Raw genomic sequence first — 17,343 nt, 5'->3', positions numbered from 1 at the left:
TTTAGGAAGCCAGATACAGTAAAAATGACTACTATGAGGAGCTGGAATATATCTAATGACTAACTTGATGGGTAACGACCTTAAGTATTCTCTTCCTTAGCAAAACCTCTTTGGAGGCCAACATTGACAATGGAAACTAGATAAAACAGGCCATTATTCTTTCTCAGTAAAGTGATTCTCAGTTTATGGGGAAAAAAACAGACTTTCAAATGACATTAAATATTTTACAATAATTAAAAGTAAAGGACATGCAACTTGGAAATCAGGATATTTCCTGATACTGACTGCTAAGTGGATAAGGGAGTCAGCTTTTTTACCTCTTTAATCCAATGGCGGTATTCATTAACACCAAAAGTTTTTTTCATCCAAAGTCCATAAATATATCCCGAAATTCCCTTCAGTACCCATTCATCAGACCTAAGCAAAAAGTAAAAATATAAAGTTTTAATCATAAAAATTCTTCAGAGAAGACCCAAGAGGATAACAGAACAAGTGTAGTGTATACTTCTCTGCCTTCTTAAAGAAAATCAGTTATTAACAAATTATTTGGTTTTCTCACTTCCTCCAGCTGAGTTCTACTTGTACATTCCTTACACCCTCTTTACACCTGGCTTCACCTTTAACGGTAAGACTGCTTTACAGTCTTATTTCCATATAATGTACCTTTGTTTGTGCTGTACTCTGGCACTACTGCTTCTCCCTTGTCCTACTCTGTCCACATTGTCTGCCTCTAAAAAAATACCTGCCCGTAGCCAGGACTGTACAGCTGAATTCTTACAGTCCACATTCTATTACTGCCAATCCCATGCATAATTATCAGTGGGATTCCAAAACCTGAAGTTTATTTATTTATTTTTTAAAGATTTTATTGGGGAAGGGGAACAGGACTTTATTGGAAAACACTGTGTATTTCCTAGGCTTTTTCCAAGTTAAGTTGTTGTCCTTTCAATCTTAGTTGTGGAGGGCGCAACTCATCTCCAGGTCCAGTTGCTGTTGTTAGTTACAGGGGGCGCTGCCCACCATCCCTTGCGGGAGTCGAACCGGCAACCTTGTGGTTGAAAGGATGCATTCCAACCAACTGAGCCATCCGGGAGCTCAGGGGCAGCTCAGCTCAAGGTGCCATGTTCAATCTTAGTTGCAGGGGGCACAGCCCACCTTCCCTTATGGGAGTTGAGGAATCGAATCGGCAACCTTATGGTTGAGAGCCCACTGGCCCATGTGGGAATCGAACCAGCCGCCTTCGGAGTTAGGAGCACGGAGCTCCAACCGCCTGAGCCACCGAGCTGGCCTGAAGTTTAAGTACTTATTTAGCTTTTAAGTTTCTCAAGAGGAAAGGCCATTGACACCACTCATTCATTTATTCATTCGCATCTTTATCCATTCATTCATGTGTTCATTGCAACATTTTGCCTACCATGTTCCAGGCACTTTTGTTTAATGGAACTATGTAATTTTAGGAAAACTGCAAATCAAAAGGCCTTACCCTTTGCCTTCTCCCCTCCAAGAAAGGAAAATATACGTGTGTGTGTGTGTGTGTGTGTGTGTGTGTGTGTATACAGAATAGTGTTTTTTAAGGTAACTATCTGCAGTTAGGACAAAAGTCAGCTTAAACTGCAGGAAAAGAAAATAAAAACAAAATTTCTCAATTCCTTCTTTTTTATTGGTTGTAAACTTTGAAATTACTCACCAAGACATTCTGGATATAAAACATCCAAAAAACTGCTGGGCCAAGGACTGGGCTAAACACCTTCTAGTCAAAGGTGTCTCATCTATAATCATAGCACTATGTAGCAGATTTGTGCTGGCAATTAAAGGAAGACACAGCTAATTATAACCAAGAAATAAACAATTATTGAGTCAAATTAAAATAATCACACATTTAGAACATGGAATTTAAGTTAGGCATAAAAGAGAAAAAAACAGAATATTCTCCCAAAGAGCTTTGGCATCTTTTCAAAATGTAGCTGAAATCCATAATCTTGATAACTTTTGCTTAAAGCAATGGCTGCAATGTTTCCCAGTGATTTCCACAAAAAATATAAAAACGCTTTTTGGGGAAAGGGGAAAGCATCACTAATCAGAAACTGGTGTGTTAACCAGAAACTTGTCTTCCTATGAAAGGCTCTTATTTCAAAAATCTTTTCCAAATAACCATTAATTTTTTGTGCTCTATTATTTACTTTCATATATATTGACCCATGAGATCCTTCTAACAACTCTCTGGAGAATGCAGAGGCAGTATTATTATCCCTTTTCGCAGATGAGAAAATTTAGGTCCTGAAAGAGTAAAATGACCCTGAGACATGTAACTTCTAAATTTGGAACTTTTCAAGAAATGAAAGGAAGAAGAGAGAGAAGTAAAGAGGGTAGAAAAAGAAAAAAAGGAAAAAAGAAAATGAAGTTCTCTTTTTCTTTTTTCTTACAATAAAATTTCTGATTATATTAAATTTTTAAATAACGCTAAAAAAAACTCATTAGCTATCCACATATAACTTGTATGGTTTTTTAAATTGCATAAGCAGAAAAAAGACTAAAATATGTAAAATATTAATATCAATTCTGGATGAAGGGAATATGAGTCTTTTGGGTTATTCTGAAATTTTCTTCTTTATGCTTTTCTACATTTCTTAATTTTAAAAACACTAGATTTTCCACAAAGCCAACCATATCTCCATTAAAGGAAAAAAGGTCAAAACATGAAAACATGTCTTAAAATTGATCACAAAATAACCTGTTTTTACATCATTACCCTAATTTAATAATTTCAAACTTGAAGAAATACCAACCTAAAAATGCTCATGGAAGCATAAGCAGCCACTTCAACATAAGCCTCATCAATGAATACAGTCTTAAAACAAGAGTATGGATATCGACATGTAAGAATTTCTTCATAAAATTCAAAAACTTCATGAAGATATGATGTGGTATGCTTAAGCAATGGAAGAAGTTGGGGTAAACAAAAATGAGTAACCTGAAAATGAAAAGCAAGGAGGAAGATCATTAAATAAGTTAACTTTGATATTTTAAGTTTCCTAATTGTCTCAATTATAAACAAATGTTCACGTAAACCCATTTTTTTTTCTTGTTTACAAATTAATGGTACTGAAATAAAATGCTGGTGTAAAATTAGTGATTAGTTCTACTGATTATATTTACAAAATATTTATTGTACTTAAAAATTAAATTAATGATGGATTGTAAGTCTGTGAAATGCTCAGACCCAAAGAAAATAAAACTGGTTCCAAATTAAGTTAAAATTTCTTCTGCATATGCATACCAAACAAGAAAGATTTAAATTTCCGAAACTTACTATAGAGCTCCCTTCGATTCACAGGTATCTAACATAGTAAATATGGCACATGTCATAGTACCATGTTAACAATTAATAATGTTAATCACACTATCTTTACTACACACAGGGAAAACTTACTGTCATCCTCCTCTACTATCTCAACTACACATTGAAAGCTGCACGGGAGCTTGTTTCTATTTGGGAAATAAGAAATACCTGCAACAAAAATAGTAATTCTGATTTTCTTAGTGGGTAACATCTCACACCTTGGACACGACACACAAATATCACATACCATCTTCCTGATTCTGTGCCAAAGGAATGGCATCCAAGGTTATAAAGATCGCTATTAACTAGAATGACTTGGCAAGGTTTCATTCAGGAGAATGAATGTGAGCTAATCTTTTTTAATTGAACCAAAGTTTGATAGGCAAGGAGAGGAAAAGAGGACATCCCAAACAAACAGTGCCAGAGATAGGAAGAAACAAAGTATGATCGGGAAAATCGAAACAAACTATATTGAATGCAACAAACATAAATAAGAAAGTAATTAGAAAAAAGCTAGACAGGAGTATTAGGGTCAAATTTTAGAAGATCTTAAAAGCCACGCTCAAGAGCTCTGATTACCGCAGGACTGTGGAGGCAAGGAATGTTTAAACATATGATAAAAATTACTCTTCTAATAGCATTATAAAGAACAGATTAGAGAGGGATGAAGAGCTCTGTATTATTAATGGACAGGGCCCAAACTGCATCATGATTAGCACTTCTCTTGATACACAAACAAAAACTAAATTACTATTTATCAAAAAAATAATTCACTTTCAGACAAACCTACACAATAGCAAATCTACTGATAATGGGGTAAAAATTAAAGCTATTTATTTGAGACAGAGAGACTATGTCATGGGCTCTAAGTAAGTGTTCAAGAAAACTGCTTCTTAACTGTCATTTACCTTTCTCTCATCCAATGGCTCAGAGTGGGGAAAAAAAAAATCTTCAAAACACAAAGTAGGTTCTCATCAAATGATTTTAAGGTTGGTCATTTACCAAAGATAAGAAAATTCAATGCCAATCTTATCAGTGAACATACTCTTAAGAGACACTGTCAAGACAGTACAAGCAAAACTGTTCACAAAACATCTTGAATATTTTCCAGGAGTGACGTTTAAAACCTTGCGAATTTCAGGAAAGCAAACGTAAAAGCAGACTGAGCAGCTCACTAATAGTCTCAACCTGGCTGCCCTCCATTTTTGATCATATAACTCAAAGAAATACTGTTGAGATACACATGGTCACAGTATAAGCCTAATATAATGTTTATTATATTAAAAAATATTAACTAGAATTGAAAACATAAAGGACTAATAGTAAATAAAAAGATATTCAATCAAATGTAACTTTAAACGTGTGCAGTAGCGAAGAGGGTCACTAACCGATGAATTACTTTCTCACTACCAGAAATCCAAAGCTTGCAGAGGCCTAAAGCTCTGTCTAGCTGGTCAATTGATACATGATTTGTCACAACATACAGGATGGGAGGAAACTGGGGGGGCCTTCATGAGTATGTTGACCAGAATTCTAACGCTGCATGAGCTTTTTCTCTTTTCCTCAGTGTATACTGAAGTGAGAACAAATGTTGCTCTTTAATTTTGAAATTGCCGTATTTTTCAGATTCCAGAGATGGACTGAAAACATTCATAAACATATGCTAAACAAAAAGATGACAATAATAATAGAATTTGTTACAGAAATCAAGCTATACTCTAATCAAGGCATACTTGAAGCTCTTTTTGAATGCTAAGCCCTCTTTTGGAAAATGTCTGAAAGTTTAGTATGACAACATTTTGAAAGGAATTCATTCAGGAATTCATGTTATTCAATATATCAGCTAGGAAAACCTTTTTGCTGTAGTGATATTCTTGAGAGCGAAAAGAAGAGTTAAGAAAAACTTAATATTTCATTAATATCTTTCTTTTTATCAGGCGTAAAAGAGTGAAAGGAGAGAAAGGAGCAAGACACCATACCTCATGCATATATGGATCGACAAGTATTTCAAAAGGTCCAATGGCCAAGGAGATATTTGATGCAGCTGTTGGGATGGTTAGCATGTAATGGAAGGTCTTCTTTCTCATATCATGGGTATACACTGTCTCCACCAAATCTCCATTGGAAACAGCCACCATTGCAGCATCCACCGTAAATTCTAATTTCCATGTACATAATTCAGAGTATGAATCAACACATGGGAACCAAAATCTAGAAAAAAGAACAACAGTATAGAAAATATGTTGAAAGTGTAACCTACATTGTTTTCCCCACACATTAAGTTATTTTAATATTTACAGAATACGTACAAGAGCAAATGTCAACTACTGGTCTAACAAAATTGAAGTAGTTTACTGTGCAACTTGAAAGAATTTAATTAAAGACAGAAACCTGACTCCAAATATTATTTGGTAATATTAAGAAAATATATCATGTGGTACCTTCAGTTCAAACCTTAAAAGAAGTAAGCAATTCCTAATTTCCAATTTTTAAATTAAAAATAATTTTCACTTATATATTCACATTAGTCAGTTTTTACGTAGCATTCATTTCCAGACACTAAAAAAGCTTATTGTTTTAAGAAACACAATTAATATTCAATCTACTCCATAAGTTAAGAAACTGCTTTTTTGGAGTATATGATGCATTGTATAAATTCAAACAGTGCTGGTAAAACCAGACATGAAATTTGTATCCAACTTTCTATCAATTAAGGTTGGGTTTTATTAAGTGCCAGGGTTTGTACCTGGAACAGAAACACAAAGAAGACATCATGGTTGGCTTGGAGGAGTTAATAATTTGAGAGAACACATATTATCAAATATATTTCAATAACATGTAATCAGCTATAGAACTATGAGAATGAACTACAATTATACACAAAAATGAAGGTAAATCTCACTACCATTGTGTTCAACAAAAAGCCAGATATAAAAAGCATAACGCATGTTTCCATTTTAAGTTCAAAGGCAGGTGTAATTAATCAACGGTATTTTAGAAATCAGGATAGCGGTTGTCCTTGGGAAGGAGAATATCAGGTGGAGAAACAGTGAATGGAAGTGGGTGGCAGGAGGACTCTGTGATGCGCTGTGGTAATGTGCTTTTTCTTGACGTGAGTGTGGATTCCACGGCTTACTTGAGCAAATGTGTTGAGCTTTCTATTGACAACTTGTGTAATTTTCCATGTTGTTTTACTTTCTGTATGTTGTTTTTCTATACGTTGTCTTACTTTAATTTATCTCAAGTTAAAGATTTGAAATAATTTTAGAACAGTGGTCTTGAGAAGGACAGAGAGGGAAGACAAGACTGAGGAGGAAGGACTGATTGAACAAGATTGAGAAGAGGGAGAAGTTTGGGGGATCAAGTTGGTAGTTTTCATTTTACACTAAATACGGATACTGTATATTATATATATAGAGAGAAAAAAAATGAAATTAACTGAAATATATAAGAATTAATAATCTACCTTGTGGAATTTTGATACCCACAAGAGAAAACATGAGCACCTCTCTCTGCCATACTTCCCTCTACACTGGGTACCACAAAATGAAGACCTCCTTTTGGCTGATCCAAAGAAAAATTGATGTGTATCTTTAGGACCTTTAACTCTGAAACAAATAAATACACACATTGATACATAAATATATAATTAAGTAACAGTGGTCTATATAACAAGGGCAGACTTACATTGAACATAAAATGGAAATCAAAGGCTCAGTTTTACATGAAAAACCACACTACTTAACCGAGTTCAGGTTTTCACTATCTCTCTACCTGTGTTAACTCAACAGCCTGCCCTCACTGGTGTCCTCACTTCCATTTAATTCTAGTCACTCTTAGCTGTGTTCTCCCATAATGTAGCTCTGGTTATGGCATATCCTCCTGTCAACGTTTCTGACAATGCAACACTGCCTGAAGAAAAAAAATTCAAAATTCCCACATAGGACACTTAAGTCTTTCAAGATCCATTTGAAAACTTACTTTTCAAGTTTGTTCTCTTATTACATTCCCCCACAGACTGTCAATCCTGGTTAACTTTGGGGAGTAGATGAAGGAGTGAAGGTTGGGGTAGATGGGAAAGGCTACCCAAGAATTTATGTTATGCAATATTTATTATGGTTTCTGTTATGTTTGATTTATACATAATAAATGTGTTGCTTTCAAAAATAAGATTAAAAGACGTTTCTTTGAATTTCCCCCAAAACATTATAACCCATATGGACTATCTCTAATCTCTGAACATAAAATGACCTTCCATGCCTGTCCCTTAAATTGTGCAAACCCCTACCTTCCACCCCCCAAAATCCACATCCCCCACAAAAACTACCAAAAATAAGCACAAACAAAACAAAAAATGTTTTACTTCCTTATCTTGGTTAATTTTTATAAAGCTAAATAAAGACTATACATAGTAATTATAATGGCTAAAACTTGATGCAAGAGAAAGTAAACATTTAGAAATAGTAAGACTATTTTCAAAAGTGTGCAGACTGGGTGTTACAAACCCTATGTTCTAGCCTTGACTCTCCTACTAATAAATGACCTTCAGTGGGTCACTTACTCTCTTTGGATTTCAGATGACTTTTCTGTAAAAGGAAGGAATCAAACCAGATGATTTTTTTAGGATCCTTCCTGCTATAAAATGCTGTAATTCTAAACTGATTTGATATTGTGTGGGTTCAAATCTTGACAAATTGTTCCATCCATCCAATTTTTTTAAATAACTTTTCACTGTAAAAACAACAGTCAAATGAGTTGATTTTTGTCACAGCCCTTGATTGCTATTTTCCTGTTAGCCTGTGATCCTTAAGGGGGAAAAAAAAAAGAGCTTCCAATTTGTTCAACTGATTAATTTACGATTCTGGCATCATTAATTTTCAAAGTTCCAGTCACTGAATCTAACAAGATTTTACTGTACAGTCAACATATTCTTGATATTTTACCATCAACGTGTTTCCATAACTCGGACGGCACCTTAATACATAGCTCTCCATTTCCTGCATCAGGATCCACAGCACTAACGGCAGCCGCATAAGCATTGGAAAAATAATTGAGGTTTCTCCTGAGGGGGGTAAAAAAATAATAAGCCACATATTTACCAAGCATTTTCTTAAATATTTGCCACCATTGTTTGTAAGCATTACATTGTCTTACGTAATTCCTAAGAACACCTTTCATACAAGTAACTGTTGCTCTACTACCATGACAAAAACTTTAAACTATAAATATAATGATATATATATATATATATCATTATAGAGATATAGAGATAGAGATAGAGATAGAGATAGAGATATATATAGATAGATATAGTCCACTCACCAATGCTCTGTGAGGACTATTATAATTATCACATCCTTCATTAATTTGGGAATGCCAAAGCCACTATACTTTCCTGATACAAAGGTAGAGAATATATGTAGAATTGAATAATTAATTTATCAGTCTGGCAAAAATTTGAGACGATTCAACAAGCTTTATAATCTGACAGAAATTAAGATGTTTCCAACATGTCAGCATGGGAAACACATCCTGGAAATGTAATACTGTGCTTCACTCCCCAGTGCATGACAATGTAAGCTTAAAGACAGAGGCACTTTCGGCTGGTTCATTGTTATAGCCCCTATGTGCCAGGGGACACTCAAGAAATATGTGTTCAGTAGTTGCGTGGCTTTATTTCCCATTGGATGAAAACAATACACAGTCGTCTTATGGAAATATGAAGACATTGCTCTCATTGGCTTTTCTCATTTTATTCCACACAAACAACATACATGTGTGTGTACACACACACATAACATTCCCTCACTGAAATCAGTTAAAGGACTATGGAAGAAATGGGAAAAAGAGGAGACACAGGAATGGCAGGGCAAGAAAACAAGATGAAAAGACAGGCTGTGGGCCATATTCTTGTTATGCACCTTCACTTCTGTCCCCTGCCATGAGATAAATCCACAAAGCAACGTTATTGACATTTCACTAGCCTAACGAATTGTCAGCCTAGTAAAAAACAAGTTTCATAGACTCCACAGACTGATCATAGGGACACACCGTTCAAGAAAACATTTGAGTTACATGCTCTTAACCTGACAGAGACCACTCCTCCATCTCCATCTCTCCACTACCTAAGAAGGATGTAATATTAACTATGGCATTTAACAACTACACAACATCAGGCTCTGGAAGTAGTTAAACAGACCGCTCAATAATTTGAACAATTTCTTTTTGTTAGTTAAATATGTAAAATTAAGGTGTGAAAAATTCCTGTGTTTTCACACACCGTCTACTTTTTATCATACAATAAAAGTAACTTTTTTCCTTTGGTATATAATTCTATCAATTTCAACACGTGTAACCAACACCACAGTCAGAATATGGAACAGTTCCATCATCCCAAAAAGTCTCTTGTGCTATATGTGCCTTGTGTCAAATAAATGGAATCACAGAATGCGACCTTTTGAGGCTGGCTTGTCTCACTCAGTGTACCTCTGAAATTCATCAAAAGTGTTATATGTACCAATAGTTTGCTACTTTTTAGACTGAATAGCATTCCATTGTATAGACTATACCACAGATTGTTTCTTGTTTATTCACTCAGCCACTGAAGGACATCTGGCTTGTCTGCAGCTTGTGGCTATCACAAACAAAGCTGCTCTGAACAACTGGATTGGTTTTTATGTGAATTTAATTTCCATTTCTGTTGTACAAATACCCAAGAGTGGGACTCCTGAGTCATATGGTAAATATGTACTTAGCTGTGTGAGAATCTGCCAAACTGTTTTCCAGGATGGCTGTACTGTTGTGCATTGCCACAGCAAAACATGAAAGGGCCAGTGGCTCCGCAGCCTTGCCAGCACTTAGTTAACGTAACGTCTGATTTTAAAAACTACTTTGTACATCTACAAAGTTCCATTTATTTTCAGTAAAATTTCAAAAACATGAAATTTGAAACATAGTGGAAGAACTTGTAATCTTTCCCGTTATCTGTGAAATTCAAAAATGCCAAATTTAAACATTACATATTAGGCTGCTCGGTTTCTTTATGGACACGTACTCTCTGAATGTCCTCATTTCCTGAGAAAAGGTAAAGTGGTCCAAATGAAATGGTGAGTCACTATAAATGGAACAATCATCTCAAGGTTTGGATTTCAGTGTTTGCTTTCATACTGTGAATCAAATATGTTTCCTTTCATAATAACCTCATAAAAGCCAAAAATTACAAGGCAAGATTATAATAAGTTTTCAGAGAAATAATGACTACAAAATATTGCCGGATAACCATCTCCATCCCCAACCTCCCCGCCCTGTCCTCCTCAAGGAAACAAAGCTGAAAGATGAGTAATGTTGTAGGGGATATTGAAAAATTAGTAAATTAAGGTGATCAAAAGAATTTTCTCTAAGAACTGATTATATATAATGTGATCACCCACATTAATTCAAATAATCTGTTAATTCTTTGTCAAAGAATATGTGCTTCTTGTAACTATAGGTGCAGATTTTGCAAAACTTAAGATTAAATTATTTGTAAACTTTTTTTCTATTAAAAATATTTCATGGAAGCACAACATACATCAGAGCAGTATATACACTGTAAGTACACAGCTCAATGAGTTTTCACAAAACCCAAGGAGCCAGCATGCAGGGCAAGAACAGGACTTCACCAGCCTCCGGAAGTCCTCCTGTGCCTCCTGTAATCACTAAGCAAACACCACTCCCTGTCACCAAGGGTAACCCATTATTCTGACATCGAATGTGATGGATTAACAACTCAGCATCTTCTTTTGTGTCTGACTTCTTTTATTCAACATTAAGTTTGTGAGATCCATCTGTATTACTGCGTGCAGTTGTTAGTCTTTCATTCTCATTCCTGTTTAGAATTCCAAGTATGAGACTACCCCATAATCTACCATTCTGCCACTGATGGGTCTTCGGATGTTTTCCAGTTTTGACTATTACAAACACTGCTGTGAACCTTTTTGTACATATTTGTTGGTGAACTCATGAACATGTCTGTACCTGGAAGTGAGACTGCCAATCAAAGAGTTTGCATATATTCAACCTCAATTTCTATCAGTAGTGTTTGAGAGTTCTAGTTACTCTACATCCTTGTCAACGGTTGTTTATTTTCTTTTGTCTTCAGTTTTAATAGTTTACAATAGGAAGAACAGAAAAATCCATTTTCTAAAAATGGAACCAATACCAAAATTAATAAATAAAAATAACTAAAACAACATTTAATATGAAACCTTGAAATAGTTGGCTTAAACAAAACTCTACCTTTTTCTATGAAAAAGTATAGGGGATTTTACTGATTATAAGCTCAAACTTGAGTGAACTATTTGAAGTAGCTATCTGTGAAGGGTTAATGAATTTTAAGCTACTAGAAAGACTGATAAGCATAAAATGGCTCTGCTGAGATGCATGTGCAGATCAGTCCACATAGGAAACCTATATCTAGTTCTAGGATTATTACAATTAAGAAACCTCAACGCCAAACCAGGTAGCTTTCAGAGAAGGGCAAAGAGAGTGGAAACAGATTTGGAAAGAATTTTAGATGAGGAATGGTTGAGAGTATTGATATTCTATAGAAGGGAAAAGAGAAAACTTAGAGGAAAACAATATTTAATGAGGATAAGTTTGTGAATATTATAACAAAGCAAACTTCAGCTTGACGAAATAAAGAACTTTCTAGTATTTAAAAATCATGAAAGGGGTGCTTTAAAATATAGCAAGCTCTCCAGAGCTAGGAGCATTCAAGCAGAAGGTAGAACAGTACAAAGAATACTCTTGTTTAACTAATTTTCCAGCTATGAAAACTTAATTCCAAGCAATATTATTAAAACAAATGGCAGTAAGGCGTTGTGGCTGAGTTAAAATATAAAACTATTCATATTACTTAACCATAATCAATAAGGGAGTCAACCACTTTTATATGATACCCGTAAAATAACATTTAAAAGCCCTATGTAGAGGTCTGCATTAAAATACACGACCTAGTCCAAACCACTGACATTTCCCCAAAAAATATATAAAATAAAATATAGGACCTAGACAAATCTTTAAAAATATATAGTAAGTTTTAAAAATCAACTCTACATCACTTTAAAATTATAATCACTCAACAGCTACTTCATTTATATCTTAAGATAGCTTCATTTCTACTGCTACTCCTTAGTGAAAAGGAAGACAGAAGACAGGAATTAAACTGATTCTTGGAACTTTGGAAAGTTGAAACTTCAAGCAAAATAAAAAAGGTCTTCTTAATGTGGCAAAGCCTATGTGGGAAGGGAAAGAAACATAAAATTCCCACCCTCCCCCCCAAAAAAAGGAGAGAGAGAGATATTAGCCACAGTAGGTACCTAACCACAGAAACAGTTTCTCTGTCAAACTGCATTTATTCTATTCTAAGATCGAAATGTAACCAAAAAAAGGAAAGAAAAATACCCATCAAAGAGCCCTAGCTCCTATGGGGGCAAACTATAATCTATAATACATAAGATTCAAATACAAAATACATTTGGAGAAACTTCAAGTGCTGCAATTATTTTACTGGCAAACAAATGAAAAAACAAAAGAAGGGAGGGAGAGAGAGAGAGAGAAAAAGAGAGAGAAAAAGAGAGAGAGAGAGAGAGGAAACCTTATAAATGTTATATAACCAGTAGGGTTTTTATTGCTAGTACAGGTAATTTTAACAACTCAGCTAACAATCACTTGACTAAAATAGGTAAAAATGCCTTTCAGTCTCTTATCTAAATGTCTCCCTTCCTTACAATCCCCCTACAGTCAACGGTGCTGAATCTCAACTATGGTAAGAAAGCACACTCTTTCCATTAAAAATAGGAGGGCCTGGCACCTTAACTGTAAAACAAGTAAGAAGAAAATGTGATGAAGTAGTATATTACTTCTTTTAATGTTAGGACATTCTTGTATGTATAAAAGATCAAATTTTACCACTGATTTTTATGTTTAATTTTCAATTTCAAACCTGTTCATTTCTGTTTCAGCTTTAGTGGAAATTTTAGTGGTTCATTAAAGAAAGAAACTTGAGAAACAAGAAAGGTAACAAGTATCTAGGGACATGGTATAAGACCTTAACTATCTGCCTTTCCCAAAGTTCCCTTTAAAAAATGACATCATCAACAGGAGATATTTTTCACATCTAGCCACTAAGAAAAGCAGTAGTTCTTCTGAATAACTGGTATGCTTCTGTCTTGTGTCTTATGAATCTTATAAGTAGTAAGTGACAGTGTATATAAGTGGTATAAGTGGTACTGTTTCCCCTCTTTGGTATGGCAACCAGAAATATGAAAACCACATCTAGATTTCCTCTAATATTCGTGCAGTTAATTTAATAGTGTGTACCTACCATCCTGTACAATTTTTATCCTTCATGCTAATTTCATTAGTTACTTTTTAAAACTGTTGTCTAATAAAAATTCTAAAACCAATCTGAAATCCTCTTTTGAACAAGAGAATAAACAAACGCCAGCAAAAATAACTAATGTTATGTCTTAAAAAGTAATCAAGATTCCAGAGCTAGGCAGAAAAGCAGGGGTAGTCAGTAAGTATTTACTAAGTGACCATGGCTAACAGAACTCTGGTTCTACTGGAAAAGAAAATGTAAAAGATATTTCATCTTACCCAGTTTGCTAACCTAATTTTTGAAAAGATTCTCCCTTATGACTTCCTTTTCTTTATTTATAACACTAAAAGTGAAAATGTACCTTCTCTATCATTAGAGAAAAACTGGGGGGATATCATCACCTAACAATAAACACAGCAAAAGTAAAACATGCCTCAACAGATTTGGGTCCATTGTTCCAGTCATTGCATTGTCACAGATTATCTTCTTTGAGACCTGAGCAGCAACAACTGGTAAAACAGATGTCCAAACACTGTGTTATGTAACTGGAGAATGGAGAATGGAAAGGCTTCCTACCCATGAACTCTGTCATCAAAGTCAGAGTTCTAGGCTCAATAGGGTAGCTATTTTGGCCTTCTGGAAAGGTAGTGTCTCCCCTCCCTGCCTTTTCCATTCCTTAGTGGTATAGACTTACTAATCCAAAGGCAAATGATATTTTTCTCGGGGAAAGAGGATACAGATGATTTTGTAATAAGTCTTTTTATGTCAGTTATACAGGTGTGTCTGTAAAAGCAATGTAATCTCAATAACTCACTTTTATGAAATGGAAAGGCCTGGGAGCAATTCAGAGATTCTCTGTACTTTCCCAATAGCATTTTATTTTCTCTTCTCGGAGTCTGAAAGCTTCTAAACCAGTGATTATTGGGATCATAAATATGTCTAAAACAAACCTTTCTCAATCTTCCCGATCTCTTGAGACAGTGGCTCTCAAGCTTTAGCTTGTATCAGAATCACCTGGCAGGCTTAGTTAAAAACACCAATTGTAGGTCCTATCCCCAGTTTCTGAGTCAGGAGGTCTGGGGTAGCACCTGGGAATATGCATTTCTAGCAAGTTCCCAGGTGATGTTGATTGTCTGGAAAATGTATTTTTAAAACTGCTGCCTTAAGACGATATTACACATCTCACCTAGTTCAAACATCATCTTGACTAAAGAGTTTATAATTTATAAAAAAAAGTTTATAGCTTGGGACGTTCTACCCCAAAACACTGAGAATCGCAGAAAATATATTTAAAGTTCTCCAATAGTACTTGTGTAGTCTGAAGAAGTAAAACTTAATAATTTCCTATGTTGGACAGAACTAGTAAAATTTCTTGAACCAAATGTGCAGAGTGGTAAAAGCAATAAAAATTAAAATTAGCAAAAAAAAAAAAAAAAAAGGAACCAGAGTCTAATAATCTAAAAAACTTCTACTTAAAAAATTAATCCAGAACTGTAACAGCTATATACGATGTCAGAGGGGTAGTGTGTGTGTGGGGGGGTTATCACTTTGTGAGGGATGCAAATATCTATTACATTGTTTTGTATACCTGAAACTAAAAAAAACAAAAAACAATCCAATCATATGAAAAAAAACTGTTAGAAATAATTGAATTTTGAAATGTATAACTTACTGTTTTGATTCATTGTGACAAACTTCCAAGGTTGGATCATTATAAATAAAAGCAGCTTCTAAATCATTGATCCTTACTCGGTATATTCTACACTGTTTGCTGCTCAACTTGATTCTATTCAAGTTTGCAACTGTGGGAAATACAGTCAGTTCCACAAATCCCTGTAAAGATAAAGAATAACTCAATTATAATTAAGATTGGTATGTTTTAGAACATATTTCTTTGATACACATAGTACACTCCAGAGACAGAATCCCAAATAGCTACCGACATACAAGTGCGCTCCAAGTATCTTCATTTCAAACATGGTTATCCTAGTGGCTGCATGGGTGTGAATTATATTCACTTCATCACCCTGGTGGTTCACATTCACTAGACCATCTGCTAGAAAAGTGTAAAAGAACTTACTACTCTCGAATATTATAATTTCTAGACAGACTAGAACCCAAACAGGGAGAAAGGAAGGAAAAAAAAAAAAAAAAAGACAGCAGAAAAAGAAAGAAAACCAGGTTGGTGAGTGAAAGAACATGGCCCCAAAACAGGGCAAAAAACTACACCAATGAATCTAAAAAGTATGAGTTTCTGCACATGGGCGGGGAATCAGAACATGTAAAGCAGCAAGAGCAACAGCAGATATTCAGGCAAGTAGAGAAAATCTGCTGCCTCCAAGAGCAGTGGATACTTCAAAGTACTGAACGGCCCCAGTACTCTGCGGCCCCAGTGGCCATATACATGTAGTTAGCTGTGTGGTGAGCAAGCTATCTGGAAAATGTACTGAAGACAAGAGACACTGCTACATATACTGACTGCCCACCACCCTCGTGTTGAATCAAATGGGAAAGACACACCAATGAAACATGAATATATGTCCAGTGAGTCAAATCTCCTGGGTTGAACACTGATGGTCTCAAACATAACATGTGAGGGCATGAAAGAGCAACATTTCGGGGACTGCAAAGTGGACAGAAGAATCTCAGAGGCTGCAACAGAAATATCTAAGCTAAAATTCAGGCAATAACCATAAAGCACTAGATTACAACAATTATAATGGCTACTATTTAACGAGCATTACTAGATGCCAGATTTTACACTATATACTTTCTTAGGTTCTCTCTAATCCCAGTAACAACTTGAAGAGATAAGTATTATGTTATACTTTTTACACGTAAGTTAACACAATTAAGTATATCATTAGTAAGTGGAAAATTGAGTTTCAAATCTACTTCTAAATGATCCTAATTGATTTCCACCCATTATGCCAAAATCTTGCTCAGTACCAGGCTTTTAAATAACATGCAAGAATTTCTTTTAGATAACATGCAACCCAACTGCTCAAAAACCTAGATTCCCTAGCTCCTTTCCCTCCAATCCCCAAATAAGAGAGCCATACATCGTTAAATTAGACCATATGGACAGATCTACGTGGAAACAACTGAGAACAGAAAGAGGCAAAAATAATGTTGATGACATCTCTGTGTTTAAAGGTGTAACCTGTAAGCAACTGTGGGGAGGAAGACCCAAATTCCCTCAATTAGCAGATCAGCAATGCAATGACCAGTCTCCATAAAGGAGCTTGGATCAGCTCAAAGACCGCAAGCAGAACCGAGATAATGTCACAAGTGAACTAGAAAAGATTAGGGAAAGTGCTGCCAACAATTAGCTACATGGGTGGGACATAAGAACAGGATTTGGCTTTCTAAACTAAGGTTAGAAATATTCAAACAGTGAATGGAGTGTATTTCATGAAGACAGGAAAGCCCCGTCTCTGAATTCAGTCAGGTCTCTGACACCACCTGAAGTCCTAACCTGCAAGGTTGCCTCTTTTCCCTTCCACTAATTTATAGCGAAAGAGGAAGTACCTTCTTGTCAAGGGGGATTCAAGAGACTTTTCCTCTAATGCTAGAAAGTAGAGGAGTTTTTGGAAAGGTTGACTGGCACAGGGGAGGTTACTGGAAGTAGGAAAGGGAC

General features: G+C 35.3%; 1 protein-coding gene across 6 annotated transcripts in view; it reads right to left on the bottom strand.

Annotated features, from left to right (window-relative positions):
• The window catches only part of TAF2 (TATA-box binding protein associated factor 2), a 67,885-nt gene that overhangs the window by 43,130 nt on the left and 7,412 nt on the right, over positions 1–17,343 (bottom strand). For 4 of the 6 annotated variants that reach the window (XM_019715846.2, XM_019715914.2, XM_019716003.2 and 1 more), the window contains exons 3-9: positions 15,376–15,536; positions 8,284–8,402; positions 6,807–6,948; positions 5,320–5,551; positions 2,787–2,971; positions 1,688–1,801; positions 318–417 (exon numbers count right to left, since the gene is read on the bottom strand). In XM_019715846.2, coding sequence (XP_019571405.2) covers positions 318–417; positions 1,688–1,801; positions 2,787–2,971; positions 5,320–5,551; positions 6,807–6,948; positions 8,284–8,402; positions 15,376–15,536 — 1,053 coding nt within the window. Of the gene's footprint in view, positions 1–317; positions 418–1,687; positions 1,802–2,786; positions 2,972–5,319; positions 5,552–6,806; positions 6,949–8,283; positions 8,403–15,375; positions 15,537–17,343 lie in introns of those variants that run through there. The other 2 variants (XM_019716149.2, XM_074316294.1) reach the window with 2 other exon arrangements.

This window comes from Rhinolophus sinicus, linkage group LG12, assembly GCF_036562045.2.
Source record: "Rhinolophus sinicus isolate RSC01 linkage group LG12, ASM3656204v1, whole genome shotgun sequence".
Classification (NCBI taxonomy): domain Eukaryota; kingdom Metazoa; phylum Chordata; class Mammalia; order Chiroptera; family Rhinolophidae; genus Rhinolophus; species Rhinolophus sinicus.
This window is presented reverse-complemented; position numbering and strand designations above follow the sequence as displayed.